The sequence below is a fragment of the Sylvia atricapilla genome, chromosome 1 (genome assembly GCF_009819655.1).
Source record: "Sylvia atricapilla isolate bSylAtr1 chromosome 1, bSylAtr1.pri, whole genome shotgun sequence".
NCBI lineage: Eukaryota > Metazoa > Chordata > Aves > Passeriformes > Sylviidae > Sylvia > Sylvia atricapilla.
The window spans coordinates 55,710,988-55,725,442 of record NC_089140.1 but is presented as its reverse complement, the minus strand read 5'-3'; the positions used below and the strand labels follow the sequence as shown (position 1 = coordinate 55,725,442).

Below are 14,455 nucleotides of genomic sequence, written 5' to 3'. Positions count from 1 at the left end.
GCTTGTGGCCAATGCAATCCTTTTTGTCAGTGTAAATTTGTATGGGGTCTTTGTGAGGATTTTGACAGAAAGGGCTCAGAGGAAGGCATTCCTTCAGGCCAGGAACTGCATTGAGGACAGGCTGAGACTGGAAGATGAAAATGAAAAACAGGTCAGTTTCTAACCCTTATTTATTTTTCTCTGTTTCTTCTGAGATGACCAGAGGTTAGGACACTGTTGCCAAATGTATGCTAGGGCGTGTGTACATTTCCATTGCAAAGCAAGTGCTGCCTTCCCCCACCTGCTTCAGGTCTTCTTCCCTGGAGCATACATACTCTTGTCTCTTCATCTGCAGAGCTCAGAAGGTGCAGGCTGACTCCACAGCTACTGTCACCTTCAGTGTCAGAGGAGATCTATTTTAGGGCTGAGTCAAAGCCAATGTACTATTGTAATATAAGATTATGATTATTTATCTGCATGGATGGTTTTGGATGAGTGTTAGATGCATTGTAAATACTTTTCTTCTTGCTGAGTATGCTATAACCTGTTTGCCTTCATGACATCCATAAAAAAGTCAACATTTTGGGCACAAGGAACTGCACTAATAACTCAATAATTCTAGTTTATACCAAGAATATACATTATTATATTTTTGTACAACTAATAATAAGAGTAACTGTGACAGCAATCAGTATCTCTTCTCAAAAATCACCTGTCTGGGTTTGAGAGACAGGTGTCTGCTTGGAATGAAGAACGTAAAATCCCTCCCTCCGAATCACTATAATTTTGAAATTAATGGGATCTCAGTCAAAGATTTGAGGATAGGAGCAACAGTTCTTTACTAGTATGTATAACAAGGAAAACAAACAATAACTATGGCATTAACAACAAACAGAACCAGGAGCCCTGTGACATCCTTCTCGGCTGAGGCAGTAAGGGATGGAGGAGAGGCTTTGCCTCACAAAACCCGGGGCAGTCTGATCCCTGTTCCCCTGCAGGATTCTGAGATCACCAAGCTGGAATGGCAGCAATGAGCTGCAATCCCGGGCTGGTGGATGAGATGTATCAGAGGCTCTGTGGTGGTAGCTGAAACTGCAGGAGGTCCTGGCAGGGCAGGGGGTGCTGGGCTACAGCACGGAAAGACCCAGAGCAGTGCTGGAGGAGTGGATGGGGTGGCACAGCAGTGGCCCCACTCCAGCAAGGCAGAAGAAGGTGAGCTTGGGATAAATTCCTGGATATATTCCTGGATAAATGAGCAGATGGTGGTAGGTCCCTCTTTTAGTGAGGTAGGGTGTTAATAGGGTCCCAGCCCAATGGCTGCTCTTATGAGCAAAGGCCCACCCACAGAAAGGAAAAGCAGCACAGTACTGGATTTTGGTGGTGACAGTGAATTCTCCCCACACTGAGTAACAGCTTGACTGTGCTTCTTCCAATGCCAAGAGCAAGAGGGAGCAGCTGCCCTCAACCCCGCCCTTTTCTAGCCCCCAAAATTCACGGTATCTTCCCCCTCCAAGAGAAACTCTCAGAAATAAAAGAAGTATAGCCACATACTACACTCCTCTACTCACCTTAGCCACTTCTTTCATTCTTCTTAAGTACCCATAAGTACCCAGTTGTTAGTTTCTGAGCAACTTGTGGGAAAAAATTCTAAAAGTAAAAAGGAAAGAAACACAACCACCAACATCACTTCAGTTTGATAGGTTATTTCATACAATTTTATCAATCAGCTTTCCAAGCATATTTGGAAACAATAGGAAAAAAAGTGCTATATTGTGGTCCTTGCTGTTGTTACTCACAGATCTTAATGCCTTTTGGGTTTTGCCTTTTTTTTTCCCTTTATATGTTCTCTGTATTGTTCACACATATACTTGTAACTCTGTCACCTAATGTATTAGCTAGTTTTCCCAGTAATTTTCCATGACCTTTCCCTAAGCGGAAAGACAAAAATTCCAGAGTTCCAAGCCCTGAGGGTACAAGGCTCTGTGCTATCTTGGCTCTTCCTGGGTACTAAGGCCAAGAGCAACTCTTCAAGATACATTTCATGGACAAAGTACAACTAGTGCTGAAGACAGGACTCCAGCGAAGGGGCTTGACCTGGGTGGGGAAGTGCATCACCACTTGTCCTCCTAATTGGTGCTCTTTATCAGTTATGTTAATTTCCTAAAACCTATAAAAATGAACTTGTACTCACCCCTTAGGGAGTGCTTTTGTGGACATCTTTCCATAACTGCCCTGTGGGCCTTCAAATAAAGATCACCTTTTATATTTCCTCCTTGCTAAAATTGTCTCAAGTTTCATTTCCAAGAGAAATGTGGCATCTTCTCTGGTTGGAAAAAAGGCAACAATCTGAGGCTTAAACATTCTATGATCTGTTGGTTTGTGAAATGAATGAGCAAGACCAGCTCCTTTACAATGCTTTTACTAAGATCAGCTCTAGGTGGGGGCCCGAGGGGTAGCACACCACTGCTGCTCCCAATGGATAACACAGGGGAGAAGGTGTTCAGCTTTGCCACAGGGCAGAGCTGGGGCTTCCATCCTCACAAGAGTCCTTGGGAAAACCCTGGTTCCTTGGAAGGTCTAGGATAGTCTTGCAGAGAGGGTACTTAAGTTATGTTGACCAGACACAAAGCCCCAGCAGATAGCCTGATGCTTTTCCCTGCTCTCTGATGTAGTTTGGAGTCCAATCTGGGCAATGGCTCACTTGTTTTAGGAGTTTTAGATATTGATCCCACTTCTTCTAGGGGCTAAGCCTTATGGGAGTCCTCCTCGTTTTGCATGCCAGGTGGTGTCACTGGTTGCCATGCAGAGCAGCAGGGGCGATACAAAGGGGTCTGAGAGATAAATATCATTTAACAGAGATAACATTTAGTAAAGGCATTTGCAATTACAATCACAATAGGCCTGAGATAAACAGTATTCAACAGAGAAAGCCTTACAACAAGCAAGGCAAAGGCAATATACAGTAACCACACTTATCTGAATTCAGAAACTTGGTCTCTTATTTCTTACAGTTGGTACTAGCTTTTTCGTTCTGTTTAGGTGATAATAGAGGGTGACACTGGACTATCTCTGTGGCATGGTGGTTACTTATGCAAAATAGGATTTCAGGGTGTTTCAGATTTCAAAGCTTGCATACCTCATACAATTTTACCACCCCTCATTTGCAATTTCTTTAGGAAGTCTATTCCTATTGGTGGAGTAACACAGGTCATATAAGTACTTTCTGTTATGAATTAAGTGAATATGTTTTTATGAACTGAATGTACTCTGTAATAAGTAGACATCTCTTTGAACACTGTATATCTTTGCTGGCTGTGTAAAAATGATGTTAGGATCAAAGACTTTCAATTTAATTCTTGACTTTTGTAATCCAAAGCTGCAGATTTTTTAAAGGCATAAGTGTGTCATAAGTGAATTTCCATGGGATTTAAGCAAGCCTGCCATTTGTGCCTTTGAAAACTTACTTCTGGGATCCAGCATCAAAACAAAATTGATTTTTTGTGTTTCTTTTGTTAATATATTAGCAATCTGTCTTATTTTATATATTATCCATGCATATAAAAATGCAACAAAAGCAATAATATTACACATAAATGCCATTATTTTTGATAGTATACCTAGATATTCCTGCAAATGTTTTTCCAATGCAATGTACAGGTCAGGGAATAGAATAAACTTTTCTCTTACACTTGAGAAATTATCTTTATGCATTACAGTGCAAAACAATGCAGTTGTGAAATATGCTAATTAGTTGTCACAAGTACCAGTAAAATACTTTCTGTGGCTGCTCTCACACTATATTAGCATACCTCTAGAACTAGAGTCAGAATTAAGACACAGTTACAGGCTGCAAAATGATTCTGCGGTTGCTGTGACATAACATATGCTTCCAGCTGGCAACACTCAATAGTGTTTTGAGAGGAGAAGAAACACTGCTGACCAAAAAGTTCAATTTTTGTGATCAGTCCTGTATTTTTGTTCTCTGAATTATCATCATTACATGTTAAAAAGGACTGAATGTTTTATCACACTTTCTTGTCTCATCCAAATGCTCTGTCCTAAAAAACATAGCCCTTTAACACTGAGAATCGTACCTGTCCTGGTTTGGAATAAATTAGGGAAGAACCTCCAAAAGGAGCCCCCTAAAAATGAACCTCCACCCCCCTTCCCCCCCAGCCCTGGGTTCGGGAAGGAAAATGCCTTGGAGGAAAAGTGGAAAAAAACGGTTTATTAACAAATTAAAAAAACCACTCCCCAACACCAAGGGAAAGGAGAACAATACTTGAATTTCGGTGAGGGGGAGGGTACAGTGCTTCTTCCGTGGGCCCCAGAGATTCTCCGCCTTCTCAGGTCAGGTCAGGTCAGGTCCGGAGCCGGTCTAAAATCTTCGGGGGGGGGGGGGTGGGGGGGTGGGGGGGGTGGGGCGTGGGGGGAGAGGGGGGAGGTGGGAAGGGAAAAGAAAAGGAAGGAAAGGGGAAAAAACAAAACAAAACAGAAGCGGCAAAAGCCAGCGGCAGGGGCGGGCAGCAGGTAGGCAGAGAGAGAGGGAGGCAGAAGCAGCAGCAAGCGCGCAGCCGACCCAGAGAGAGAGAGCAAGCAGCAAAAGCGGCAGCCCCCCTGAAAGAGGGAGGGGGGCAGCTGTTAGACACAACAATGTAGTCCAAGATATGGGATAGGGAACAGCGTCAACCCAGAACAGTACCCCAAAATGGTAAAACTTATTCCCTGATATTTCTGTGCAAGTCTTTTACCAGAAAGGAAAGAACATGCTCTTGACTTTTGAACATGCACAGTTTTCTGGAGTTAAAGTGTTGACTATGTGAGACAGATACACAGCTGAAATTTTTAAGTGAGATTTCTTCGTCTATGTCCTACTTACAGTGAATTCTCCTCATCGGATGTATTTGTAGTAATAGTCCCACATGATAATTTTGATAAAACTATTTTTGTAAGCAAGAGTAAATATCTTGTGTTGGCACATTTTTGGACTCATGCAAGCAGCCTTGAAAGTGTTGCTGGGGAGAAAGGGAGCACACAGATTCTGTTTATTTTAAAAATTCAGTGTAATCCTCACTCTGTTATCTATTCTCTGTGGTGACCATGAATAACTGGCCTTGATGGACACATCGTCCATTTGCTGCATTGCTAAGTGTTAGATTGTAATTCCACCAGAAGTGAAGGCCAAACACCAAGTTTTAGATAATGCGCAAAGTTATAATCTTCCAATTGAGATAAGCTTCTTCTCTTATTATCTATAAATCTCAGCAGCAAGCCATCCTCCACGGAGCAAACAGCTAAGAATAATTATTGTGAGGTGAGTCTTTTTCCCTAGAATTCTGTTTTTCATTCATGCTCAATCAGAGCACAGGAGTACTTCCCCTCAGTCCCACTGCACCATCTCTCTGTGTCTATTTCCTTGCTTCAAGATCATCCTTTGTCCATACAGCAAAAAATGCACTGTCACCTAGCTCCCTGAAGAACTGGTGTTAGGACATCCCAACTGATCTTCCAGCAGTACTTCACCCCTTTTCAAGTAAGAAAGAAAGGAGCAAGCAGGGATGGGGATTAGAGGATGTATTCAACATAAAAAAAGGAGTCTGCTGATGATTGAACAGATTGCCATGTGACTAAGAGGGGATATGTGGCTCACCATGTATTAGTTCCAGGTGTAGTAGCTCCTGAAGTAGAGCTATGCTCCAAGGGAGAGATACCAATTCTCTTCTGAGGCCATTTTAACTTGAAAAGCAACTGGACCACTCTCTTTAAAGACCTGTAGACTCCCATTTTCCAAGTGTCTCTTTCAGCACCTTTATAGTCTTGTTGTCCACATAGTTTTGTGGTCATCACTCTACCTGTGTACTAATTAATATTCAAATTATGCACTGTGAGAAACAACTTCCTTTTATTTGTCATAGACTTGTTTTCTAATGAATTGATTTTGTGCTTTCTAGCTCTTGTTTTGTAACACTGGTAATCATCCTACAGTAACCTCTTCCATGCCACTCACAACACTGTAGACTTCCATAACCATGTTCATCTCTCTTTCCAAGATGAAGACCTGTTGTCTCTTTGGTCTCCTGATGTATGGAAGCTATATCCTACCCCAGTCTCACCAACCTTGCAACAAATCTTAATCACATCCCCGCCTTTCCTTGCCCTGAAAATGAGAATATTTTTTTGCATGTTCATGCAGTGATTATGGGGATAAAACATAAAATTTACGTTGGTCAAATGCACTTGTTACGAAAAGTGCCTGTTGCTTTCATATAAAGCAGGCTGGGAAAACATCTGATGTTCTGAAAAGCTTGAAAGCCCACAAAACCACCTTAAATATCTTCACTGGTTATTTAATTTCATAAGTGCATGCAAGTATGATTGTAAAATAAAGACCATCTTTCAAGCCACTTGTTTAGATATTTCCTTCCCTCCTAAGTATTACTTTTATACTTCCTTGCAATTAGTATTTACAGTAGAAAATCAACCGGAAAATAGTGAAATGTCCAGAATGGGGAATTTGCTATTTTTAAAACTAATTGGGAATTCACATCTAGTTTTTCAAGCCATTGAGACTGCAGAAATGTATTTATTGGTGGCACATATCTTTGAAGAAATAGTTGTGTACTTGACTACAATGCATGAAATTTACAATTGTTTAATACAAGAAACTGAAAGAAGCACTTAAAAATGACTGGGAGTTAGGAAGCATGGAGGTGAGACAGCCAGCTCTATATCTAGCTCCAGGACCAAAGACAACCACTCCAGCTAGACTAATCAGATTTGCTGAAGTATTGCTCAACACCATGCTTCTGCAGTAACACTGGTTCTGAGAGACAGACTAAAACTTTGGTGGTGGTCTGCAGTTCCTCCATACATACTCATCAGATCATCTGCAGCTAGCTAAATTTTCCTTATGCAATGTTGAGTTGTGTGTGCAAATATCTGTATGTATGTGTGTCTGCATTCCAAGTGCCTTCTGCAATTTAGGGTAATGTCCTTAATATTGCATATAGTAACTGGGTCACCACTGAGTGAGAGATTTGATTAATAACTATTCATAGAAATGAAAAATGTGTCAACAAAAGATACCATGACTCTCACTGCACAATACTTTGAACTATTGCTTAGGGTGTCTTGCGTTTAAATTCTCTGCTGCTTTCAGATTCCATTTTAAAACAGTTTGATCAAGACATTACATATTTTGGATATGTGTACTACCTCCTGTGCATTTGAGTAAAAAGATGACACCAACAGAAATCCTCCAGTGGTTTTGTCTGTTGTGTTTAATTTCAAGTCCTTATGAAGTAAGGAAAAAAATTACATTAACTTTGAATAAAGCAAATTATGTTGTATTTTGTTTTGGCAGTGGATAACACATTGCAGAGGTTTTTATCCTTTCAATTCAGCAACCAAACTGAGGAATTATTTATTTGCACAGCCCCAGGCAGAAGTAATTTCTAGAGTGCCTGACAACATGCTTATCAGGTTTTCCTCACATTTACTATACATTTATTCTCAGAATCTTGCCCCATTTCTCTTCAGCACAGAAGAATATATGAAATTTATCATTAAAACACAGGCCTTGTTTTGATAACCATTCACACTGTCTGAATGCATCAGCAAATCACCCAGCAGCAAAAATTTCACCCGGATCATGTGTGGATGCAAAGGAATATTCTTGTCAAATTATCTAGTGTGCAGCAGGAAAGTGTTACTGATTTTTCTCAAAGTGCAAGGTGTGTGATCATACCTGATCCTCTGCAAAAGCTAGCTAGTGTGATCTTTGAAAAACATAGGTAGACTAATTTTAGCTAGCAGGGTGAGCCTGTACCACATTACCACTGTGTTCTGTGTTACAGGGCAGTTTATTTTATCTATTCTGTCATCAAATCACAGTCTTACACAGGAAATTCTATCTTCAAAAATCTATTTGTTCCTTACTAAGCTCAAGAAAAACTGGAAATAAGGAGTATTGCAATTTCAGGCCATCAGTTTGAACTACTGGACTTCAGCCCAACTTGTGCAGGCTGACCATCAGTATCTCTTCGCCAAATCAGAAATCAGAAATTGTCTTGCTGTCTGCTTCATTTGCCCCATTATACTGTTTAGATCCTTACAGAGAAAAAAAAAATACATGGCATTCCTTGTCCATCTTTCACTTTTCTCAGGTAAAAGGAGACATGGAGGCATATTTCTCTCTCATACAGAGCAATAACTGCCCAGAAGCTTTCTACTGACCAGCACTTGTTAGTCTCCAGTGATGCAATAATCATGCATGTGTCTATGCTTCATACAGCAAATAATAGAACTGAGGGCTGCTCAGATAAAATTAGACTCTCCAGGTGGAAGGTTTCAACTTTGACCTGAAGTCACTAGGAGTTGCTTGTAACCCCTTGCAAGGAAAGGTAGAGCAAACATATATATGTGTTTTAATTTTACAGATTTTGCAGCTCTGGGTTTGCAGAATAGACATCTCTTCTGAATCCAGTTTGTGTGAGAAACTACATTGCTTGACATATCATCAGGACTCCTCTTACCTGACTTTGGCCAAGTAATAGTGAGGCTTGTGATCTAACCCCTTAACCTATGGGCAGTAATCCCTGATAGTAACAGGGAGATCCAAGGGTAGTTCAACCCTTCTATCCTGAACTCCTTGTTAAACATAAGATGAGATTTTTTATTTGGGAGTGGTTACAAGAGGACACCTCAACTAAGGGCAGCACAGCTGTAGGATAAGAGAGAGATGCATCTGCTATGAGACTTGCAATTCCAAAATAGAGAAACATAGCAAGTGGGTAACTTACAATAAAAACAGAGTTGTAAATCATATAAAGTTCATATATTTTAGTTGCCTTGTAATTTCATTACTCTAGCTGTGAGCCTTTATTTTACAAAATGAAACTCAAGAAAAGTCTATAAAAACATTTAAAAAACATGCAAGGCCAAATTATTACTATAACTATTAGGTTTAACTTTATTTCATCCCCTGAAAATTTTCTGATGTCAGTAAATGTGGTGGTTTAACACCAGGCACAACAAAGCACCATACAGCCCCTCCCTCCCTCTCTCCCTCCATGGTAGGATGGGGGAGAGAATAGAAAAAGCTAAGGTGAGAAAACTCATAGGCTGAGAAAAAGACACTAAAGCAAAAGCTACTCATGCAAGCAAAACAAAATGAGAAATTAAGTCACTGCTTCCCATTTGCAGGGTGGTGTTCAGCCATTCCTGGGAAAGCAGACTTTCGTCACATGTAATGGTCACTTGAGAAGACAAATGCCCTGACTCTGAATATCATCTTCCTCACTTCCTCTTTTTCCCACCACTTTATGGGCTGAGCATGACACCATATGTTATGGAAACGCCCTTTGGTGAGTTTGGGTCAGGTCCCCCGCCTCTGTCCCCTCCTAGATTCTTGTCCACCTAGAGCCTCCTTGCTGGCAGGATGGTGTGAAAGGCAGAAAATCTCTTGGCTCTGAGTAAATTCTAAAACATCCCAATGTTCTCAACACTGTTTTCAGCACAAATCCAAAACACAGCATCCTACTAGCCACAGTGAAGAAAATTAACTCTATTAACTCTGTGTAAAAAGAGCAAATTAAATATGTCAATTAAATTGGTTATCAGCCATTCCCTTCTATGTCACAAGGTGCCAAAAAATTACAGATTTATAAATTTAAATACCTCTTTATAAAGATTTGTTACAGATTTATAAAGATAAAAAGAGGGTGCATTAACCTTGTACACAGATAGCCACTCATATTTAGGCTAAGCAGGAAGATGTCTAGGACTGTTTTTTGTTGCAGTTTGGTTTTTTTTCTCATACATGTATGCATATTATACTGTCATGCCACCCATTTTAAGCTCTTATATGTAATGTATGCTGGCTTACTTTGAGTAGAGTACATAAGTTTCGGGGTGGGAGTACTGACCTGCTAGAGAGCAGGAAGGTTCTGCAGAGGGATCTGGACAGGCTGCATTGATGGATCAAGGTTCAACAAGGCCAATTGCCAGGACATGCCCTGTAACAGTGAGTCACTTTCAGGGTGCAGTTACAGCCTTTCTAAATACCAGTCAGCCTCTCCATAGAGAAACTGCTTGAGAAGTGTCCAGGCACCAATCAGGCTCACACAACCACACGTTACTGGCTGGCTCAGCAGAGAGGCAGAAGGCTCCCAGCTCCAGATCAATTTCCAGCAAGCGTTTATTCCATGTGCTGATGGTGAATCCGGAGCCAGAGAGGGAGACACCGTGGTTTTCCCCATAGTTAGAGGGGTTTAGATTCATTGCTGGTACAAAAGGGGGCAGGGCAGAGGGCAAGGGACCATAGTGAAGAGAGGAACAGGCCACCAGGCCCCATAGCCTATGGGGAAACAGGATACCATGGAAGGAGTGATGGACGTGAGAAAGCCAAAGAGAAGATTGCACAATGTTTGCTAGGAGCCATGGGGGAGAAGCTTTTGTTACACCTGGGGTATCTTTAATCTTCACTTTTCCAGGGAAGGGCACCTGGAAATTCCTTTAATGGCACAAGGGACTCCACAATGCCCCTGCAGTGCTACAGACTTGGGGGAGAGTGGTTGAAAAGCTGTCTGGTGAAAAAGACACAAGTTTGCGGGTCAGCAGCTGAATATTAGCCAGAGTGTGCCCAGGAGGCCCAAAAAGCCAATGGCATTCTGGCCTGTATCGGCAAAAGTGTGGCCAGCAGGACCAGGGAAGTGGTTGTCCCCAGGCACTTGACACTGGTGAGGCCACACTTTGAATCCTGTGTTCAGTTTTGGGCCCCTCACAGCAAGAAAGACATTGAGGTGCTGGAGTGTTTCCAGAGAGGCTCAGGGGGGACCTTACTGATCTCTACAACTGCCTGAAAGGAGCTTGTAGCCATGTGGGAGTCAGTCCCTTCTCCCAGGCAACAGTGATGAGACTATATGGCCTCAAACTCCACCAAGGGAGGTTCAGGTTGGATCTTAGGAAGAATTTCTTCATGGAAAGGACTGTCAAGCCCTGGAATGGGCTGCCCAGGTTAGTGGTGGAGTCTCCATCATTGGAGGTGCTCAGAAAAACCAGCTGGACTTGGCACTCTGTGCCATGGCCTAGTTGACGAGGGGAGGTCTCTGGCCAGAGGTTGGACTCTGTTTTCACGCCTAGGTGATTCTGTGATAAATTGTTAACTTAAAAATTAGTGGTAATTCTAATTCTATAATTCTAAGTCTGTTAATACTTTGGTTGTTAGGAGTTTTGGAATAAATAATAGAAAATTTATAATATGATCTCTTTCAAGTAACTGTCAATCAAATATGCTAGTGTTTGACTCAGAATTTTTCAGTTTATTTTTCCTACTTGCATTGTGTATCTTCAATTAGAGGGAACTGAGGAGGAAGGATGAACAAGCTCACACAAACCTGTCCTTATCAGATGACTAAAAACACACAACCATACACTTTTAAGCAGACAATAGTTTTCAAGTTTTCAGCAGATAACATCACGGATAACATTTGCCAAGAAAAATCATCATTATTAGGCACACTGGCTATAGTGCACCAGATTCTGAAGTTAAATTGTAAGAAAAAGAATTCAAAATAATTTCGTATAGTTGATTTCTAAATTTAGAGTAATATCCATGACAGAAGTGCTGTGTGAACACTAATGCAATGTTACTATGCATTTTAGTATGAAGTAAAGCAACCTCAGTTGTGAATACTGATGTCATAACCTCAGCAGTGGGATTTCACAGAAAGCTTTAAAATGTCATTAGAAAAGTTCTCTTAAATGTATTTTTATTGATGTTCACAAAATTGTTTTCACTTCTAGAAGAGTCTTGACTATAATGAAAAAGTTAGCTAACATGTAACACAAATTTGTCACTTTTCCTGTGCCAGTCTTCAAACACAGGGTGGTTCCACCATAGGAACCATAGGTTTTGTCACCTAGATGTTTCATATCACAGTAACTGGCATTGCCACATATGCAGTTTGACGAATGATGTTACCATTTAAGCACAGATGATCTCCTCGAACAGGTTACTGAGCTGGGCACTTTAATTCCAATATATGAAAGTATATGCTGCTGGGACACATGTTCCTATGGAGTTTTTGCCTGTTTCCTTTGGCCAGCTGCCTATGGAGAAAAAGAGCTAAACTACACTTCATTAATTGGCAAAAGAAATACATTCTAAGGTAGTATTTTTGTCAAGTTTGCCATTCTAAATGAACTTCTGTCTATTGTGTGATTTAAATTCTTTCCAAGGTTTCTGTTCCCCATTACCTCTTTAATATAAATTTATTTCATTTGGAGTTTAGCTCCCCTTCAGGCACACTTGATTAGGAATTTCCCAGTTTGACAAGGAAATAATGAACTAAATCTGAGTCACACTTGCTATTTTAAGTGGGTGAATACACTCATTACTTCCTTAGCATATTACTGATTGGTCCTTGTTTTTCCACTCTGAAAGGAAATGAGATTTTCCCCTATGGATTATGCTCTGCAAGGAGATAAAATGAGGAAAAGTAGTGAAGGACAAAGGTTTTTAAGTTTTATAGTCTAAATTAGAAAAACATCTACATTTTTCAAAGCAAACCATATTTATATCTTAATCTTTGGAGACTCAGACATCTATTCCATTTCACTGTTTTATGTCATGATTTTCTTTCCTATTGGTACACTAAAGGAATTTATGGTCTTTGAAAAGGAAAATGCTAAGTGCTTGCCACTTAATATGTCTTTCTTATTATTTTTACTTTCATTGACTCCAGGTTCCTGGGGTTTTTTTCCTTAGTTTACTTACATCCATTAATGGGCTCAGTGTCTATCATTAGCAATCAAAAAGCTTATCTTTACTGAAGATTTCATGCTCTTCCTGCCACCAGCAGAGATCTGTGCTGAAAAAGAGCATGCGCTGATACTGAGTCCGCTACCACAACTCTAAATGAAAGTGTGCGATGCTGTATCAGACAGTAGCAGTGGTACTAGCACAGCACTGTATCCTCAAAGTTCAACTGATTCTGGGCTCTCAGCTGCAAATTGCATTGGCTCCAGCAGCAAAAAAAGAAGACTGAAGATGTTAGTGGCCTTTCTCTTGCCGCTTCCCTATGCCGGCTCCATTTCTCAAACAGGTGCCAGAGGATACCACAGAGATTTGCCACATATCTAGAGCTGGCGGACACATCTGGGTTTTGGAGAAAGAGTGTGGGGAAGGAGAGTGTCATAGCTCATGGGCCCGAGAAAAATCAGAGAGTAACACAGTCCCAGTACCAACTTGAACTGTAACACATAGCATGTTCTTCAAGAAAAATTCCACTAGTTGAAGGCTGGAGCATTAATGAGGGCAGAAGAGGAGGATGTGTACATCTTGCAGAAGGCTGAGCTCTCCAACATTCTCTCCCTGAAGGATACATCCTTACCTAATCAAGATACTCAATGTTACCTCAGTGGAACAAACCAGACACGGTTGTGGATTTGAACTGTAGAGGTTGTAACTGTAGAGGAAACTTAATACACTATGGGTAAGCCAGTAAAGATCTCTCTGCTCTACCATTTACCCTGGAAGGGGTAACACTGGCAAAACTGATGCTGCTTGTAAGTCCATCTGCCTAACATTTCAGAAGAAGAAATACAATAAAAGGACTGTTGTCTCAGTCCTGTCCATGATGGAACACAGGACTCTGTGTGGCACTTAAGCCTCTAGCAAACCTGAGGTCACAGATGTCTCATCTGCAGGCCAGCCTAGAAATTGCATTAGGACTTCTATGTTCCCTCTGATCATGACATTAGCAGATGATTTATGTTCTTTCTGATAAGTTTTAAGACCTCTCTTTATTTGAATCAGACAATACTTTCAATGAATATATTATAGATTTTGAATTTGTGCTTTAATTGTGCTTTTTTTGTTTTTTATGTATATACTCAAACTACCTCTGCATACAATCAGTGATACCATGAAGGGATCTTTCCACTGAAAGATGAAAACTAGCCTTCCTAACTCTGCAGGACAAGGAGAAAAATGTTTTCTTTCCATATAGGAAGATTTAGAAAAGTATGTTCAATGGCTCTTCTGTGCCACACAAAGTTTCATCTTTATTAATATACCCTAAAGAACCTACTTATTAAAATGCTACTGAAGCATGATAGAAACAAAGATATTTATTAAGCTAACACTGCTGGAGTTGAGAAATACTGTCTCTGGCAATGTACTGCAGAAATATTCTTCCTTGTTTCCTGCCAAGCATAAGGAAGCTTTCAAGTTATCTGCTCTAGAAAATGGTCTGATTATATCTGTATGGCTACTTGCCTACACAAAAATGAGGAAAATAAATATGCCTTAACTGTAAAGGCACTATTTGGTTGTGAGAATTTAGCTTCTTCTCTCTCAAGTTTACTTCCAGTAGGAAGATTTCTATTAACTGAAATGAGTATGATCTTTTTCCTGTGAAGTTTCTATAATAGTTTTGTGGACACATTGGATATTGCCAGAGACTTTTCAGAG

At 40.6% G+C, this 14,455-nt stretch overlaps 1 protein-coding gene across 1 annotated transcript in view; it reads left to right on the top strand.

Moving 5' to 3' along the window:
* The window catches only part of ADCY1 (adenylate cyclase 1), a 156,434-nt gene that overhangs the window by 44,019 nt on the left and 97,960 nt on the right, over positions 1-14,455 (top strand). The window contains 1 exon segment of the mRNA XM_066323149.1: positions 2-151. Coding sequence (XP_066179246.1) covers positions 2-151 — 150 coding nt within the window.